The sequence below is a fragment of the Perognathus longimembris genome, chromosome 1 (assembly GCF_023159225.1).
Source record: "Perognathus longimembris pacificus isolate PPM17 chromosome 1, ASM2315922v1, whole genome shotgun sequence".
Lineage (NCBI taxonomy): Eukaryota > Metazoa > Chordata > Mammalia > Rodentia > Heteromyidae > Perognathus > Perognathus longimembris.
In genome coordinates this window covers 58889600-58909166 of record NC_063161.1, presented here as the reverse complement: position 1 = coordinate 58909166, position 19567 = coordinate 58889600, and the positions used below count along the sequence as shown (strand labels likewise).

The window sequence follows — 19567 nt, the reverse complement described above, 5'->3', positions numbered from 1 at the left end:
TTGAGCAAAAAGAAGCCAGGGACAGTGCTCAGGCCCTGAGTCCAAGCCCCAGGACGGCCAAAAAAAAAAAAAAAAAGTGATACAGCACCATCCTTTACCAGAAAAGCTAAGGAGCAGCTTCTTGAGTCCCGAGTTCAAGGTCCATGATGAGTATGCACACACGCACATGAGCACTCACACCACACGTGCGCATGTGTCCATACACAATGTGTATTGTCCTTAAAAACTAAAAGAAAAAGAAGTACTGCTTTTTTTACTTTTTTTTTCAGATCTTGAGGTTTGGACTCAGGGCCTGGGCACTGTCCCTGAGTTCTTTGGCTCAACGCTAGTGCTCTACCACATGTGCCACCCCTTTTTCTAAGTAGTTTTTTGGAGAAAAGAGTTTCATAGATTTTCTTGCCTGGGCTGGCGTTGAATCTCGATCCTCACATCTCAGCCTCCTGCATAACTAGGATTATGTAGGCACCCAGATGCTTTTTTTTTTTTTTACATTTTAATAGGAAAAGCATATTATGATTAAAATAAAACTAAATCCTAAAGTTTTTTTACTTGTTTTTTATTTGCAAATTCTTTTGAACAAAATATGGCCTAGTGGTAGAGTGCTTGCCTCTTTCCTATAAATTAAAAACAAAAACAAAAGGGGCTGGGGATATAGCCTAGTGGCAAGAGTGCCTGCCTCGGATACACGAGGCCCTAGGTTCGATTCCCCAGCACCACATATACAGAAAAAACGGCCAGAAGCGGCGCTGTGGCTCACGTGGCAGAGTGCTAGCCTTGAGCGGGAAGAAGCCAGGGACAGTGCTCAGGCCCTGAGTCCAAGGCCCAGGACTGGCCAAAAAAAAAAAAAACACAAAACTCACTTGATGTATATACAAAAAAAAAAAATAACCCAGCTTTTCTTAAGCCATTGTCTGGCTGGTAATAAACACTGATCATGAATGCAAACTTCTGCCTTCTCATGCTTGCATTTAGATTGTCTATTTGCTGGTTAGCTTCTTAAGAAGCTCCACAATTCATTAAGTAAAGTGCTCCTGAAAGGTAGATCAGATCCCGCTCCAGCTGCAGCAATCTGTTGTGAAGCTGGACCCATTCTGGCTGGCTTTGAAGCTGTAAAAATAAACCCTTATGCTCATATTAAAAGCATAAGAAAGGCATCTATTATGTCAATAGGTTTAAAACACAACGATATACACAGTAAGAACCACACCAATACGGCGCTCTTAGAATAGCAAAGGTTAAGAAGTACCTTCCAGGGGAGAATATTTGAAGGCTTACAGATCATTACATCCCAACACAGACGTCCTCACAGTATATGAAATTATACAGCTTAAAGACACTTACAATATTTAAATAAATCCTTCCTCATCCCACTCTTTTGTGTAGATATTGTACTTTGAGGGTAACAGCAGGTGCCTTTTCTCTACTAGGTGACTGTCACTCTGTGAATAGTGAGGACCCATACACATATAAGGACATGATTTTTGTTTGTATGCTGGCCTTGAGCTTGAACTCAGGGCCTTGGTGTTGTTCCTGAGCTTTATCACTCAAAGCTAGCACTTTACTACTTGAGCCACAGTACCACTCCCGCTATTTTGGTAGTTAATTTCAGGTAAGAGTTTTATGGGTTTTCCTGCCCAGACTGGCTGTAAATTGCTGATCCTCAGTTCCCAGCCCCCTGAATAGCTAGGATTACAGGCATGAGCCACCAGTGCCCAGCACTGGACAAAATTTTTGATGAACATTTGTATATAAAATGCAAGTAGAGTATTTGATGAGCAATAAATTTATCCTGCATAGAAATCAAGCATTCGTGGGGCTGGGAATATGGCCTAGTGGCAAGAGTGCTTGAAGCCCTAGGTTCGATTCCCCAGCACCACATATGTAGAAAATGGCCAGAAGTGGCGCTGTGGCTCAAGTGGCAGAGTGCTAGCCTTGAGCAAAAAGAAGCCAGGGACAGTGCTCAGGCCCTGAGTCCAAGGCCCAGGACTGGCCAAACATACAAACAAACAAACAAACAAACCCAGGCCGGTCACACACACAATAAAAAGACTGCATTTAAAAAAAAAATCAAGGTTTCTTAGATTCTAATCTATTATCAATCTTCAGTAGCTTGAAACTTTTAAGATTGAAAAAGTAACAAAAATATATATCTCATACAAAAACACTTTGTAAAGCAATGTGGAATTATCTCCATGGATATATCCCTGAGAAAATTAGAGGCATAGGAGGTGAAGAACGTTTCCAGCAGCATCACTTACAACCATGAGAACGGTAAACAACTCCTAAATCCAACAGGAAAATAGATAGAAGGAATAACTCCACTAAAAGATCTATTGTGAAATGAAGTGACTATAGCTGATTTTTAAGTGTTATATTCAGGAACCAATGGATCATAATCACCATTTGGAAAAAAAGAAAAAAAAAGAAAGGAGGGATATGGAGGGAAGGAAGGAAGGACGAGAAGAAGGGAGGGAGGGAGGAGGAGAGGGAGAGATAGAGAAAGAAAGCATGAAAGCGAGAGAAAAAGTTACATCACCGCTTACCTGAAACTTCACAGGGCCTGTAGGACGGTAATAAAGAACTCCCCTTGAATTCCTTTCTGTATATAAGATGAGGCTTGTTGTGGTCCTCTTGATGTTCAGTTCCATTTACCTCCATGATAGGTTCTAAGAAATACTCCCCATCGTGTGTTTTAAACGTTCCTATCTGAGGATAAAGAAAACAGCATTCACTCTCACCACCAGTCACTAAGTAGTGTTATACTACAGGTAAAAATAGCAGTAGGGCTGTGGATATAGCTCAACTGTAACACATTAGCCCAGCACATATGAGGATGTGGGTTCCATTCCCAGGATGCCAATTAAATGAAATAAAATGAAATGAATGAAACAATATAATGAATTAAGCACTCAAAAGTAAAACTACAGAGCTATTCAGTAACTGCCATCAATCAGAGAAAGTTTCCTTTCTAGGAATGAAAGGCACTGTAAAAACTTTGTGTGTGTGTGTGTGTGTGTGTGTGTGTGTGTGTGTGTGTGTGTGTATTTGTGGGTCTGTGTGGGTCTGTATGTCTGTACATGCCAGTACTGGGGTTTGAGCTCAGGGCCTGGACACTGCCCCTTATCTTTTTTGCTGAAGGCTAGTGCTCTACCACCTGAGCCAAACCTTGATCTTTCTCAACTAAAACCTAGGGGCTGGAAATATGGCCTAGTGGCAAGAGTGCTTGCCTCGTATACATGAAGCCCTGGGTTCGATTCCCCAGCACCACATATACAGAAAACGGCCAGAAATGGCGCTGTGGCTCAAGTGGCAGAGTGCTAGCCTTGAGCAAAAAGAAGCCAGGGACAGTGCTCAGGCCCTGAGTCCAAGGCCCAGGACTGGCAAAAAAAAAAAAAAAAAAGTACTCAACTAAAACCTAGGCATGGTCACTGGAACCTCTCATCCCAGCTGTGCAGGAAGTATAAATAGGAGGATTCCCTCAATTGGCCAGAACCTATCTCAAACCAATTAAAAACTCAGAAAACTAGAAGTGTTCCTCAAGCAATGAGGTGCCTGCCTAGCAACCATGAAGTCCTGAGTTCAAATTCCAATATTACCAAACAACAACAACAACAACATCAAACACAGGACAAGTTCATACATAAATAGCTAGGGAAAAGCCCAAGCCATGCTAATTTAAAAAGAAAGAGAAATATGGCAACATCTGAAAAGAATAATACATGTCTGAGTTCAGTTTACCATAGGGATGTAAGCATGGTTCAATATGAGGACTCTATCATTATAAATTAACACAATTGTTTATGCAAAAAGAAATCACACAGTATGACAAAACACAATAAATACTGTTTATGTGAAAGAAAAACTAGTAAACTAGAAATAGATGGATGTTTCCTTCACATCAAAAACCACAGGATCATACATAACAAAATCCTATTCAAGGCATTCCACATTGGTCAAAAACACACAAATGCCATACACTAGATAATAGAATTGGATAAAGGAAAGACAGTAAAAATACAAAAAATGGAAAGGAAAAAGTAACTGCCAGCTACCAGTTAAATAAACTGCAGACGTTCTTTAAATGCTAACTAAATTCAGTGAAATGCCACATAGACATCAATCTGTCAACAGTTTTCACTTATAGGAAAACAACCATTAACAGGTGGTATTTTAGAAACAATGTCCTTTACAAAATAAAATGCATATTAAACAGCCAGAAATAAAATAAATAATAAGTTTATGAGGTCTTTGTAACGCATTAAGGCCTCACTAGAAAACTGAAAAATAACACAAACAAATGTAGAATTTGTCAGGTTCTTGAAGACTAAATTCCCCAAGTTAATCTATAAAAATAACAAAATGATAATTTACAAAAACCAACAGATTGTGTGTATGTGTATGTGCACATGCATGCATGCCCACACACTTGTGCACACTCAGGTCCCTAAGCTTTAATTCAGGATCTAGGAAATGTCTCTGAGCTTTTTTCCCCCCTCAACATTAGCACTTGAGCTCCACTTCTGGCTTTTAGGAGCTTAATTGGAGATAACAGACTCACAGACTTTCCTACCTGGACAGACTTCAAACCCTAATCCTTAGATCTCAGCCTTCTGAATAGCTATAATTAGAGGCATGGGCCAGTAGCAGGTGGCTTCAACAGACTTATTAAATATCCAAATTATATATGGAAAAATAAATAAGCCTTCATAGCGAACTAATTGTGAGAAAAAATAAAGTGGAACTAAGAGAAAAAAGTACTGAAATATTATAGAATCATACTGAATATTCTAGTATTGACACACAAAGTGACAGAGAGACCAAGAGAATAGAGGAAAGATAGAAGTAATAAATCCTATGATGTGAATAAATTCCTATTGTGTATGGAGAGCATCTCAGATTAACAAGAAAGACAGAAAATTTAAATAAGAGTCTCACAACAAGTACAAAGACATTGAGAAGCTAAATTTGAATCCATTTCATGGAATAAATAGCAAAAGATGAATGATGTTGACGTTCAAAATAAAACCATAAAAAGCACTAGACGATAACTCAAAAGAATTCTTTTGGACTAGGAAAGGTAATTTACACCATGACTCATGATGTATTAAAAACTAATTTTTCTGTTTGGCATAAACACATGTGACCACAGTCATATTTCTATCATAAATATAAATGGTAATTAGAACACTGAGTTTTTATAACTCAGAAGACTGACAAAGAGCATTCTGTCTCTAAAAAGAAATGACTTTTCTAGAATAATGTTTATATGTTCTAAAAAAAAATTATGTATTTAGGCATACACCTGTAAGTCCTAGCCTCTCAGGAAGTTGAGATCTGAGGACAGAGGTGCAAAGCCAGCCTGGGCAGGAAAGTCCATGGGATTCTGATCTTTAATCACCAAAAAGCAGGATGGACTTAGGTACAATTTCCTTTTTATCTCAGATTCTTCATACAGGCTAAACCCTCTCCGAAGTATTTCCCTACTTCCTACCCTACCTCATCACACTCATGGCCTCCATCCTGTCCTTCTGGATTAAATAGCAGATGCTCAGAAAGGTCTCCCTTAACCACCTCCCCACCCTCTTCCTGAAAACACATCCTATCTCCTCAATTTCTTCAGCATTTATGGACCTATGTCATAGGTACATATTTTTCCCAATTATGATTCATCTCCCCTGCTTCATATAAAGCAGAGACTACTTCTGAAATTCTTTTGCTGACTTCAGTGGCTGAAACATAGCAAGTGTACACAATACATAGTACATATTGGTTAAGCAACGGAAGCTGTTTTCTATTTTGTAATCTTGGCTTATATGAAGCAGAGTTAGGACATAAGTTTGAAAATATGGGTCAAAAGGCACAATATGTATACGCTTACCAAATGGGATGTTTGTTTCATTAGAGGAGTCTATAAAGTTGGGTGGGTGAAAAAATGATATCCTCCTTAAAATTAACTTTGAAATGTAGCATTTCTTTCCACCAGGATGCAGGCAAAATAGCCCAGGGAAAGTGTTAGCAGGAAGCACAGATGTTTTTATCACGGGAAAATGTTCAAGATAGATATCTCATAATATGGTTATGCTCACAAATACTCCAAATTTATGGTAATTATTGTCTGATTTAGCTCTTAATAATGCAATAGGCTACTGAAAAATAGACAACCATTGTCTGTATTTCAACATAATTTCTATTTTAGGTGCATTAAAAAATTCTCACACCTCACACCTTGTAATCATAGCTACTCAGGCTGACATCTGAGGATCACAGTTTGAAGCCAGTCCAAGCAAGGAAGTTTATGAGATTCTTACATTTCCAATTAACTAGCAAAAAGCCATACATAGTGCTGTGGTTCAAGTGGTAGAGCACAGGCCTTGGGCAAAACAAACTCAGGGACTGCTCTCAGGCCTTGAATTCAAGCCCTCCCTGCCTCATACATACACACAATAATATTTATTAATTATTACTTATATTAGGTTATGTGATTATTACTATTTGATTTTTGCAGAACATTGTTAAGTCATAGAAGTCATCAGGATTGTCTGAGATACATCTACATGATCATTTTCTTTCAATACTGGAAAGTCAAATGATTGGGCACTCAGTATGTTAATATGTTAGAACTATACATTTTTTTCAAATTTTTATTATGAAACTGATGTACAGAGAGAGGTTACAGTTTCATACGTTAGGCATTGGATACATTTCTTGTACTGTTTGTTACCTCGTCCCTCTTTCCCCCCTCTCTCCTCCCCCTTTCCCTTTCCCCCCAAGAGGTGTTCAGTTCACTTACACCAAGCAGTTTTGCAAGTATTGCTTTTGTAGTTGTTTGTCTTTTTTTACCCTATGTCTCTCGATTTTGGTATTCCCTTTCAATTTCCTACTTCTAATATCAGTATAGATGGTTTCCAATATACTCAGATAAAATTACAGAACTATACGTTTTTAAATGATTTAAAATTCAATGAATGAATGAGTTGCGTTGGAACAGATGCAGGAAGAAAGATGAGGGGTTGACATTGATCAAAATACATTGTACTTACTTGCAAAACTGTTTGGTGTAAACCAACTGAACAACTCATGGGGGGAGAGGGAAAGGGGGAGGAGGAGGGGGAATGAAGGAGGAGGTAACAAACAGTACAAGAAATGTATACAATGGCTAATGTATGAAACTGTAACTTCTCTGTAAATCACTTTGACAATAAATAAGAAAAAAAAAGCCTGCATTTAAAAAAATGCATTGTACTTACAAACTGGCATGTTGATTTGAAACCCTTTTGTATAATTAAAAAGAATTTAAAAATATAAAAAATTGAAATTCCACCAAATATAATGACCATAAAACCCTGAAATGATGTCTCTTCAATAAAAAGTAAGGCAATATATATTAAGGATTATATTACTTACTTCTTGAATACTTTCCATAGTGATCTATTCTCTAAATTTATTAATGCTGCCAGTATGAGTTTTCCAAAATATAATCACAAATGTAAATAAACCACAAATATAAATATGTCAAATAGTTATTTACATATAGGTTTTATATATTATGTATTATAGTTATGTATATTTACATATAAATAACTATATTTATAAACATATAAATATATATAAGCTACACATAGCACAAGCATTCTCTGCCTTCCCAGAAAACAAATGTCAGAGACAAAGACATTATTTTTGAAATCTGAGTCTATGGATCCAAGGAAAATCCTTTGCTGCCTCTTGAGGGGAAAAAAAGCCTGCTGAAGAGAGGAAATATGATAGTATCTTGGAAAAAGATACTCATAGATGTGAGCCAGCTTGTCACTTAGCTAGACATATGAACACACCCACTGCAAAATCTGTCACGCTATTCCCAACAACAGTGTAAATTGCTGTACCTGTGAAGGTTTTATATGTTGTTCTGGAACCCAAATCTGTCTATGAGGTAGTTCTATTTTAATAATCATGCATGGGTACAATCAGAGATCCCATGAGAGATATCAATACAGTTCTAACCAGAGTCTATTAGTACCTCCCTTTCAGTGGCCTTAAAAGACTCTAACTGGCTAATAATAATGCCTTTACAATGTCAGGTCTTTTCCTTAAACAAAACTTTGTTTCTTTACAAATACCAAGCTCAAAATAATTGCAAATCATTTGTTTTTAAAAGTGAGTTCCCTTTCATTAAAGCACTTGAAAAGTTTTTTACTACCATTAGTTCTTCTAGATGCCACCTACTGAAAGGAGGCTTCCTAATAATTTTTTTTAAAGTTTTGCCAAATGGCTCCCAAAGAAGCATTTAATTTATTTAAAACAACAACAACAACAACACCAAACTAGGTAATAAACCTGGAAAGGAATCTGAGGCCATAGCAAAACAGGTGGTTCCTAGAATTATATTTAGACCATGTCATATTTTAAGTGACCTATCTGTGGGTGAGTCCTGCGATTCAATTCATGAGAACTGCCCATTGCATTCCAAATGCTCTCTTTCTATGACTACTCAAAGCTGTCAAACCAGTGTGTAGTGGGACAAGACTTTCTCAATGACATAAAATAATGTTTGTCTATTTGCCAAGCTCTTCTGAAAGGCAATGAATGAGCATACAACTGGTTTCAAGTAATTCACATAGGCCCTTCATTTTTAAATGTTTAGAGGATTTTTATAAAATTGTCTTCCCAACATGATCACTGTGGCATTCATCCACATTGTTTTTCCCAAAACACATGGCAAACTCATATGCAGTTGCTATAGCCAATCATATAATGTCAGATTTCATAGAAGGGGACAAAACTCCCTCATAGTTTTTCTCTTAAATTATTTACAGCTAACACATTAAACACTGGCCAGCACCTCTGAAAATACGGCATGGTTAAATAGTTTTCTAAAATATTTAGTCTTTCTATATTAAATAATAGCATGAAAATATTTATTAGCACTTAGAAGCAGGGTGCCTGTGGCTCACGCCTGTCGTCCTAGCTACTCAGGAGTCTGAGATCTGAGACTCAGGGTTTCAGGCCAGTGCAGACAGGAAAATGCATGAGACCCTTAGTGCCAATTAGTTAAAAAAAAAAAAAAAAGGTAGTAGAGGTGTGGCCTGAGTGGCAGAGCACCAGCCATGAGTGAAAAAAGGTAAGAGCAAGAGGCCCTGAGTTGAAGGCCCAATGCCAACACTCCCTCTCCACGCCCCCTAAAAGTGGAGTGAATAGCCAGCTTTGACCACAGAAAATCATAGAAAAGGAGAATGGCTAAAAAATAGACTGGAAAAGAGAGGTAGAATTGTTCGTGAAAAAGCAGAGATATGAATGCAAACTGTTGTAGAAATTAAATGTGTGATAGAATCAAACAAATGTTGGAGTTCAGAATGTAACGTAGTGGTAGAGCATTTGTTTAGTACATACAAGGAATCTATTAAAAAAATTCAAACAAGTATTTCCAAAATAGTCATCTCTTTCTTGGCAACAGTTCCTGTGTCATCATCATTTTTGGTTAATGGTCATGAGATCATTTAGTCATTTAACCTCCTCTCATAACAATTAGAGGAGAGTGTTTGTTTTCTCTGTATCAGCATTGGGGCTTTAAATTCAGGGCCTGGGCACTGTCCCTTAGCATTTTCCTTCAAGACTGGCATTCTCTTTCACTTGAGTCACAGCTCCATTTCCAGAATTCTAGTGGCTAAACAGGAGGGAAGAGTCTTGTGGATTTTGTCTAGCCAAGCTGGCTTTGAGCCTTGATCTTGATATCTCAGTCTCCTGAGTAGGGTTACAGATGTGAGCTACTACACTGACGGAGCAAGAGCAAGTAAACCCAAACAGAGACATCAACTCTCCACACTACTAATCACACCTTGCTTAGTGTTTTGTTCCTCAAAGTTCACATTGTGTTTTTATATCCTTCATTTAACAGTACTTGACTGTGTGTTCATTAAGTGTTTGTGTGTATTATGTCATTGAGTGATAGACCTGGAAATGGTGAACATAACAACTAAGGACATGTTAAAACCCATACATCACAGTCTTTGCACCCTGTACCCTTTCCCCAGGGCTACTCTGAGTCAAGAACCAAATGTGCCAGAGATACAAAGGCAGACAAATTTGGAGAAAGCATAGGATACCACTCTGCCATATTTGGCTCTAGGAGAGCTCTATTGAACCTCGCTTGAAGTGCCTGTGATGATTCTACTCAACATTCTCCTCTTCTCCTCTCTCTCTACCTGTCTTAGATTTATGTGGATCTTCTACCTCTCTCGTTCATTTCTCAGACATAGATGTGTGTGTGCACACGTGCACATGCACATGCACACATGGATGTGTCAGTACTGGGGCTTAAACTCAGGGCCTGAGCACTGTCCCCTAGCTTTATCACTCTAGCACTCATCACTTGAGCCATAGTTGCTTTTAGGTGGTTAACTGGAGATAAGAGTCTCACAGACTTTCCTGTCCAGTCTGGCTTTGAACCTCCATCCTCAGATATTAGCCTCCTAAGCTAAGATTACAGGTGTGATCCACATACCCCTGGCTTAACATAGATATTTGCACAAAAAATTGGGACATGGCTTCTCAAAGAACCTAGAGTAACACAAATTAGAATGTTAAAAATAGAGGCATGGGAAATTCTCCTAATTGCTTGACATGAATTAGTAAAGGAAAACAATTTTGTTTCACACAATGAAATATGAATACACAATGACATGTGGAATGATCTAGGGCTCTAGATCAATTCTGGGGGAAAGAAATAGAAAGCTAGTTAGAAAGGAATTGTTATTTTGCAGAATAGAAAAAAGAAACAGTATTGACACTATTGATAGTTTCCATTCTTACTTCCTGTCAAAACCATAAGTTAGTAGTGCAACTGAATAATTGGTCATCAGAGAACAGGAGTATTTTGACACACTGCACAAAGGTTCCAATGAGAAAGTTCATGGAAGTACATATGGCCACTGTGAACCACAGAGAATATTGTATAAGCCAGATGCACGGTCTAGTTTTATGACATCTGGAAACTGTTTCCTTCAACCAAAATGACTGCATTACTTCAAATCTCACCAAGAAATATTACAGTAAACACCCTAGATGGCCAAACTAATCTCTGAGTACATTTAGAAGAAAGGAACGCACTAGAAACTAAGAGAAGAGAGCTACCAGAAACTCAAGAAATTCAGGAATAGCTTGCACAAAATTTGTAATGTTATCCTGATAAGTGCACATCAATAAAATTCTCAGTAAATACTGACCCCACAAGAGCATTTATCAACTTTATAAAGATGGAGATAATATCACAAGGAAAAAAAGTTCAGAATTAAAGATAGAGAAATTAAAGCCACAAACCACAAACATCAGATCTTAGCCTCCTCAGTAGCTAGGATTATAGACATGAGCTACAAATGTCCAGCTTAATTCCATGATTTAGTGAAAGAGCAAAATATAAAAATACCAAGACTTGGGCTGGGAATATGGCCTAGTGGTAGAGTGCTTGCCTTGTATACATGATGCCCTGGGTTCGATTCCTCAGCACCACATATATGGAAAAAGCCAGAAGCCGCACTGTGGCTCAGTGGTAGAGTGCTAGCTAGCCATGAGCAAAAAGAAGCCAGGGATAGTGCTCAGGCTCTGAGTTCAAGCTCCACGACTGGCAAAAAAAAAAAATACAAAGACTTCTGAATAAGGGAGAAAGTAACAATATAGAAATTGGAAGCAAATGCCTGCCCAACAAGGGCAAGGCCTTGAGTTTGGTCCTCAGCTCTTCAAAATAAAATAAAATAAAAGCCAAAAAAAAAAAGAAATTGGAAGCAAATATTAATTTGGGTTGATGGCTGGCACTTAAATGGCATCAGTGAAAACACTAATGGATCCATTTGAACAAAAACCTATACAGACCAGGCACTGGTAGCTTACATGTACAATCCTAGTTACTCAGGAGGGTGAGAGCCAAGGATCAAGTTTCAAAGCCAGCTTGGGTAGGAAAACCTGTGAGGCTGTTCTCTAGCCAGCAAATAGCAAGAGGACGAATATGAAGTTCCCAGGCTCATAATTCTGTGGTTGTTACTGCTCCTGCCAGAAAGGAGCACAGAGACCATGAGAGCAAGCTAGATGCTGATGGCTCACACATATAATCCTAGCTACTCAGGAGGCTGAGATCTGAGGACCAAGATTCAAAGCCAATCAAGATAGACAAAGTCATACGAGTCTTACCTCCAATTAACCAGCAAAAGGTTGGAAGTGGAGATGTGGCTCAAGTGGTAGAGATCCAGCCCTGAGTGCAAAAACTAAGGGACAGTACTACCCAGGCCCTGAGTTTATACCTCAGTAGTGGCACAAAAGTAAATAAATAAATGTCCACATTAGCAGAAAAAAATGAAATCATATGCTCATTTCAGTGTATTCAGGAAAAGCAAAACTAAAGCCAAGAAGAAGAGATGATTCTAAGCTAGTAAGACTAGTTCCAAAAATTCTACCAACAAATCTTAATGTTCAATCAACTAACAGTAGTCCAAACCAGACTATCACAGTCAAGTTCCCAGGGGATAAAGATAAGTTTGCATAATCTGGACCAGAAGTGGCATTGTTGAGCTTTGTACCAAAATTAATCTCAAACAACACAGGCACTGACTGATTCATTCATTCATTCATTCAGTGTGCTGGTACTGGAGCTCTTGCCTGGCTTTTTCACTCAAAGCTGTTGTTCTACCATGTGAACTACACCTTCATTTCCTGAGCTAGTTTTACACACACACACACACACACACACACACACACACACACATTTAAAGACTTACTTAAGACTTTCTGAAAAATAAGAAATCCATACAATGGCAGAGCTGGGGTAGATGTAACAATTGTAAAGAAGAAATTAATGGCTGTTTCAGGACTAATATCAAAAATGACAAAAATCAGTTGGGTGCTAGTGGCTCAAGGCTGTCATATTAGCTATTCAAGAGGCTGAAATCATGGTTTTTAAAAATAAAAAAAAGTAAGCTGCGTGCTGGTGGCATAATCCTATAATCCTCATTACTCAGGAGGCTGAGATCTGAGGATCGTGGTTCAGAGCCAGCCCAGGCAATAAAGTCTGTGACACTCTTATCTCCTTTAAACTACTCATAAAAGGCCATAAGTGGCACTGTTGCTCAAACAGTAGAGCACTAACCCTAGAAAAAACAATATCAGGGACAGCACCCAGGCCCCAAGTTCAAGCCCCAGGGCTAACAAAAGACAAAAGGAAGAAGGAAGGGGCTGGGAATATGGCCTAGTGGCAAGAGTGCTTGCCTCATATACATGAAGCCCAGTGTTCGATTCCCCAGCACCACATATATAGAAAACGGCCAGAAGTGGTGCTGTGACTCAAGTGGCTAGCCTTGAGCAAAAAGAAGCCAGGGACAGTGGTCAGGCCTTAAGTCCAAGGCAAAAAAAAAAAAAAAAAGGAAGAAGGAAAAGCAAAGCCATGTCTCTAATCTCAGATATATTATGACCAAAATTCCTTTTCTAATTTCCTATATTACTGAAACTTTTCCATATTATGTGATTATTGTGCCCAATTTAGCCATACACAAATTCAACTAAATTAAGGTAAAACTAAATTGTGTAGGTATGAAACTTTATGTTTCTATGCTCATAATTAGGCTAGAACATTGTCTCAGCTTTGTTTTGCTCATGCCTAGCACTCTACCAACTTGAGCTATAGCTTTACTTCCAGCTTTTTGGATGGTTAATTGGAGATAAGAATCTAACAGACTCTTCTGCTTGGTCTGGCTTAGAACAGTGATCCTCAGATCCCTTACTCCTGAGTAGGTATGATTTCAGGCATGAACCATTGGTGCCCAGTTGAAAATCAATTTTCAAATGTTAAAACATTTTGAAGATATCAATAAACCTATCATAAGCAGTGTACACTAAAGCTGAGATGAATGGAACATGGATGTAGAAGAGATGATTAAATAAATGTATCCAAACTGACCCAGTGACAGGAAAACATGAAGCCACATTACATCCCAGGTTCATTTTTAATGTTTTCTGCATCCAAAAATGTGATTTGGGAGCTGGGAATGTGGCTTAGCAGTAAAGTGCTTGCCTAGCATGCATGAAGCCTGGGTTCGATTCCTCAGTGCCACATAAACAGAAAAAGCCACAAGTGGCACTGTGGTAGAATGCTAGCCTTGAGCAAAAAGAAGCCAGAGACTGTGCTCAGGCACTGAGTCCAAGCCCCAGAACTGGCAAAAAAAAAAAAAAGGTGATACGGGGTAATAATTTCAACTATACCAATATTATGAATCAAAATGACCAGAAATATCACTCCTAATAGTAATATATCCCATCGGGGACCATTTTCCATGCCATAAAATGAAAAAATACATTGACCAGTCTAAATTCATAGTAGTAAATCTAAGGTTTACCAAACAAAGTAAACACTTTAAAAGCTTTCAGAAAGGAGAATTTTTCCCTCCTCTAAAGTGTAAGTAGCTGTAAAAATATAAGAGGGTGTTTCTGAATACACTGATGTCTCAAATATTTTAACATTTCCTCACAAAAAGGAAATACAACACAAGATGATAGGTTGAAAAAAAGCAGAGACTTTTTAAGCTAACACCTAAAATGACATCATAAATCAACCTAAAAGGAAGTATTACATTTTGTTTATCTGGAGAGATCCACTATCTACTTTGCTTTATTAAGTAATAAATAGTGATGATACTCTGTAAAATGTCTTTGAACACCTTTCCTAAAGTCTGGTGTGTTTACTTGTTTGTTTGCACTAAGCAAAGGCTAGAATACATGGTAATAAAAGTGAAATAAATCCTGTAACGAAATTTCTAGTTCTAGTTTCTTCTCAAATATAAATTTATCAGAGTTACTGATAAAGTGGAGCCCAAATTGACTTCCACTTGGGGTGCCATGAACATTCACTGAGTGGGAAAAGTTACATTTCAATTTGTGCTCTCTGGTTCTGACGTTCCCTTCAGTGGTAATTGAAAAGGAAACCACAGACACTCATTTTTTCACTAATAAAATAGTGATCATTGCCAACAAAGTGACATGTATGACCAATTAAATTACATAATGTCGCACTGGAGTCTATGTATCTATCTGGATTGCTTATTTGTTACACCACAAATGGACAGAAATAAATAGAGCGAGTAAGTAGTCTATCAGTAGATCTTATCATCCAAAATGCATAGCTAAACAAATTTATATTGCTACATCACAAACTCTCTTTGTAATATTTTGGTTAGGTTTCTTATTTAAATAGATATACATAAATACAAATATATTTAAATACATAATTGACATGCATTTAATATATAAATTAGTATAAATATAATGGTACATAAAATATGGCATAAAATAGTATGTACATTTTGTATAATTTATACGTGTAATTTATGTTTATATTATTTTTATGTATTATATGTCATGCATATATAAATGTATGTGTTATATACATTGCACATGTAAAATTGTTTAATTAAATGAGGTTCTGGGACTAGATAGACTACTGAAGACGTTCATAGCAAGAAAAAGTAATAATAAGACTCCATTGGTGTAAATGCTGATCCTGAGGTTTAAACTCAATACCTAGAACTCTTGCTTAGCTTTTTTGTCGTCATGACTAGCGTTCTACCACTTGAGCCATGCCTCCACTCCCAGCTTTTTTGTTGACTGGAGATAAGAATCTCATGGACTTTTCTGCCTCGGCTGGCTTCAATCCTCAAATTACAAGTGTGAGCCACTGGCACTCTTAGAGCAAGAGAAACAAATAAACTGTTTCTGATATTTTACTTCCTCCCTTTTCTCCTCAGTAAAAATCATCATCAGAAGCAGCTAATGATCATTTCTCATTTCATCACTGCTCTTTTCAGGGCGAGCCATTTTAATAGATTGAACCTCTTCTCTCTTTTGCTAATCCAGCATTAGAGGTCATCCCCAAACTACTAAGGAAGTTAACTTCCCACCCCTGCCAGCCTGAGCCTTCTCATTTGTTTGCATATTCACTATATTTTCCTTTCTATCATTCTAAATGCCACTGATTACACCCGTATTTAGCAGTGTACCTGCCTCCACAGGTGACCTGCAGTAGTGCACCTGAGTGGAAAAAGCCTGCCTCAAAGGTGGAAGCACACCACGTGCACGTGGGAGGGGGACCCCCATCACCACCCCCTCAAGCATCTTACACTTGTAGAAAGGATGCTCTCTGGGCTTGGCTCACAGTGGAAAAGCCTCCACCTTCGCAGTGGAGCTTTCCAAACCCCCGGCCTGGGCATAAAGAAGCAGTCCCTCGCGTGTGCATCCTCCCGGCGGTCCACTGTGAACTCTAGCAAGCCCCATAGCCCCGCTTTCTGAGCACAGCCCGCGATGGGGTCCCCGGCGGTCGGGAAAGGGGCCCAGCGGCTTACCAGTCCTCCACACAAGCTGAAGACAGCCCGGTGATCTTCCCGCGCGTTGACCTGGCCGCGGTAAAAGCAGTGTCGCAGGTCTGGGGTGGTCACGGTTCGGTTGCCCTGGGTCCCGCGCGCGGAGGTCCCCACGTGCACCTCGCGGTAGCCAGGGGCCAGAAAAGTCGCATCCGCGCTCAGATTCAGACGGAAGAGCTGCCCGTAGGCGCTGATTCGGTAGTGGGTCCTGAAGGGTGTGGGCTCCGGATCCTCAGAGCTGCGTTTCTTCCGACTGAAGTGGCGGCTCTGCGGGAACACTTCTCCAAACGCATTGACCCGCACTGGGGTCACCACTTCGTAGGACTCCAACGTCTTCACTAGGGCTTCTGCAACCAAGGGCACCACTTTGGAACCACAACGGTCGTGCCCAGAGTCCCCCTCGCCCCGATTCACCCCGAGAGAACGAACACATGTAAAATTGCTGGTGCGCGTGCGCGCGCGCGCGAGCACACACACACACGTGCACACGGCCAGATGCACGATCTGCTTTTCCCATCCAACCCCGCCCCCCTTGATTTGCTCCTCACCTCCCCAAGCAAAGATCTTGCCACGCCTAGAAGCCCCCAGCAGCCCGTCACCCCAGTTCCTCTTGGCTTCCCGATTGCCTCTCCAACTCTCATTTAGCCCACCCCGTGCATGCACCCCCCGCTGTGTAGTTTCCTCTTCACCACCACCCCAGGGGAGTCAAATGTGTTCTCACCCTCCTACTCCCTCCACACACCCCACCCTACCCCGCAGCGCGCAATTCCTCGAAATCCAAAAGCAATCAAAAGGTCTCCAGAATGCTAGAGCTGATTGGCTGGGGGACAGTCCTGGGATTCCCCTGCGGGGTTACGCCCCCCCTCCTCTCCTCCACCCCCACAACCGGGAGAGAGAGGGAGGGAATGACGGGGAGTGGGGGAGAGAGACAGAGAGAGCGCCCCTGCTCCCGCTCCGCCTGCCAAAACTATCTGGTGGGTTGGGTTCAGGCGCCCCGAGGGTGACCTTACCTTGTCTGGGGTGGAAATGAACTTCCCAAGACCTGGTGATGATGAGCGAGAGCTGGTACAGCAGCCCCGTTATCCACTTGGCCACACGCATGGTTCCACCCAAGGGATCCCCAATCTGGGAGGCTAATAACTCCCCCACCACACACACCCCCACACACAGAGCCAATGGCCACCCAAGCCGGCTTCCCCGCACGCGCCCCGCTGGCTCCCCGCGCTCCGCGCCCTCCGCGCTCCCCGCGCCTGGCTCCGCTCGCCCCGCTCCCCGCGCCTCAGCAACCTCCGGATCGGCAACCCTGGCCCCGGGTCGGCCACTCCCCCCACAACTCTAGCCTCCGCTGCCTGAGCCGCTGCTGCTTCATCGCACTGCAGCCCGGCAATCCCTGGCTGGCTCTCAGCAAGCCCGATCGTTCCCCAGCTCGCGCCCAGCCGCACAGCCCGCGGAATCCTTCTCGCGGCACGGGAAAGCCACGTTCCACCTAGCAGGCACCGTGCCAATATAGTCTCCAGCCGCACGGCCAGCGCCAGCGAGAGCCCGCCCTCCCGGGCCACAGCCAATCAGCGGGAGGCGCGGCCTGGACGCACCCCGCCCTCGGCCTGGACACGCCCCGCCCCCCACGCCCTGCCCCCGCTCCGCTCCAGCATCCCTCCTTTTGGGCTCGGATTTTGTCTGCCCTTTGCAGTGTGGGGTGCAGTCCAGAAGCACTCCCACTTTTTTCCTAGTCTCAGAAATTCGGACAGGTTGATAGATGTGTGAAGTTTCTCGTTCTTCCAGTGAAATGACAAAGCAGGACATATGGCAAGTTTTCTGGCCGGATGGTAGTGACTCACGCCTGTAATCCTAGCTACCCAAGAGGCTGAGATCTGAGAATCATGATTCAAAGCTAGCCTGGGCAGAAACGTCTGTGAGAACTCTTATCTCCGATTAACGAGCAAAAGCCAGAAATGGTGGTGTGGGTCAACTGATAGAGCACCAATCTTGAATAAAAAGTCCAAGGAAATATATAAGGCCCTGATTTCAAACCTCAGTACAGGCACAAAAAAAATTAAATTAAAATAGCATACGTGCCTAACAAGCTTGGGGCTCTAATTTCAATGAGAGAGAGAGAGAGAGAGAGAGAGAGAGAGAGAGAGAGAGAAGAAGAAGAAGAAGAAGAAGATACATTTTCACCTTGTTTCCTGGTTACCTTTCCCCTTTGAGCTGTCAGTGATTCAAATTCTGCTGCCTTTGACTTGGCTACTGATGACATGACCTTTCCACCTTTTTCACAAGTGTAGAAAGGAAGTGATGGTAATTGTTTCCTTAATTACCTATCTTTTTTAAGTTTTTATTATTCCCTCAGTCACACATACTATTGCCTTAAACAATATAAAAATGAACTTTTGGGCTGGGAGTGTGGTTTAGTGGTAGAACACTTGTCTAGCATGCATGAAGCTCTGGGTTCAATTCCTCAGCACATTAACAGAAAAGGCCAGAAGTGGCGCTGTGGCTCAAGAGGTAGAGTTCTAGCCTTGAGCAAAAAGAAGCCAAGGACAGTGCTCAGGCCCTGAGTCCAAGCACCAGGACTGGCAAAAAAAAAAAAAAAAAAAAAAAAAAAAAGAGCTTTTCCACTGTGCCTAGATGGCTCATGCCTGCAATCCTAGCAAATCAAGAGGATGACATTGTTATTCAAAGAAGTGCTGTTCTCTAGATGAGCACATGATCTTAGGTATCAGGAACCCTAACACACTAACACACGTAGATCATACTTGCCAAGCAGGAAGTGAGACCTTATCTCCCAAACAGCAGAAAACCAGGGCAGGAGGCATGGCTCATGGGTAAGAATGCCTGCTTAGCAGGAACTTGAATGTAATTCAAAACCTAGTCAAAAAAAAAAAAAAAAACAATAGATTTAACCTACGTGTGTGTGGGGGGGGGGGTGCTTTTATTTTGTTGGTTGTGGGGTTTGAATTACCCGGACTGGGCACTGTCCCTGAGCTATTTTGTGCAAATCTAGCGCTCTGCCACTTTGAGCCACAGCTCCACTTTTCTGCTTTCTGGTTGCTAGTTGGAGATAGCAGTTGGGGACTTTTCTGACCTTACTGGCCTGGAACTGTGTGATCCTTAGATCTCAGCCTTTTGAGTAGCTAGGACTGTAGGAATGAGCCATCCGTGCCTGGCTTCTATGTGTATTT

The 19567-nt window shown here is 40.9% G+C and overlaps 1 protein-coding gene across 1 annotated transcript in view; it reads right to left on the bottom strand.

The window, feature by feature from the left end:
- Adamts20 (ADAM metallopeptidase with thrombospondin type 1 motif 20) overlaps window positions 1–17486 on the bottom strand; it is a 110857-nt gene extending 93371 nt beyond the window's left edge. Inside the window, exons 1-3 of the mRNA XM_048350887.1 lie at window positions 17396–17486; window positions 16368–16732; window positions 2544–2706 (exon numbers count right to left, since the gene is read on the bottom strand). Of these exons, the coding sequence (XP_048206844.1) occupies window positions 2544–2706; window positions 16368–16732; window positions 17396–17486 (619 nt within the window). The remainder of the gene's footprint in view (window positions 1–2543; window positions 2707–16367; window positions 16733–17395) is intronic.
- Window positions 17487–19567: the final 2081 nt, after the last annotated feature.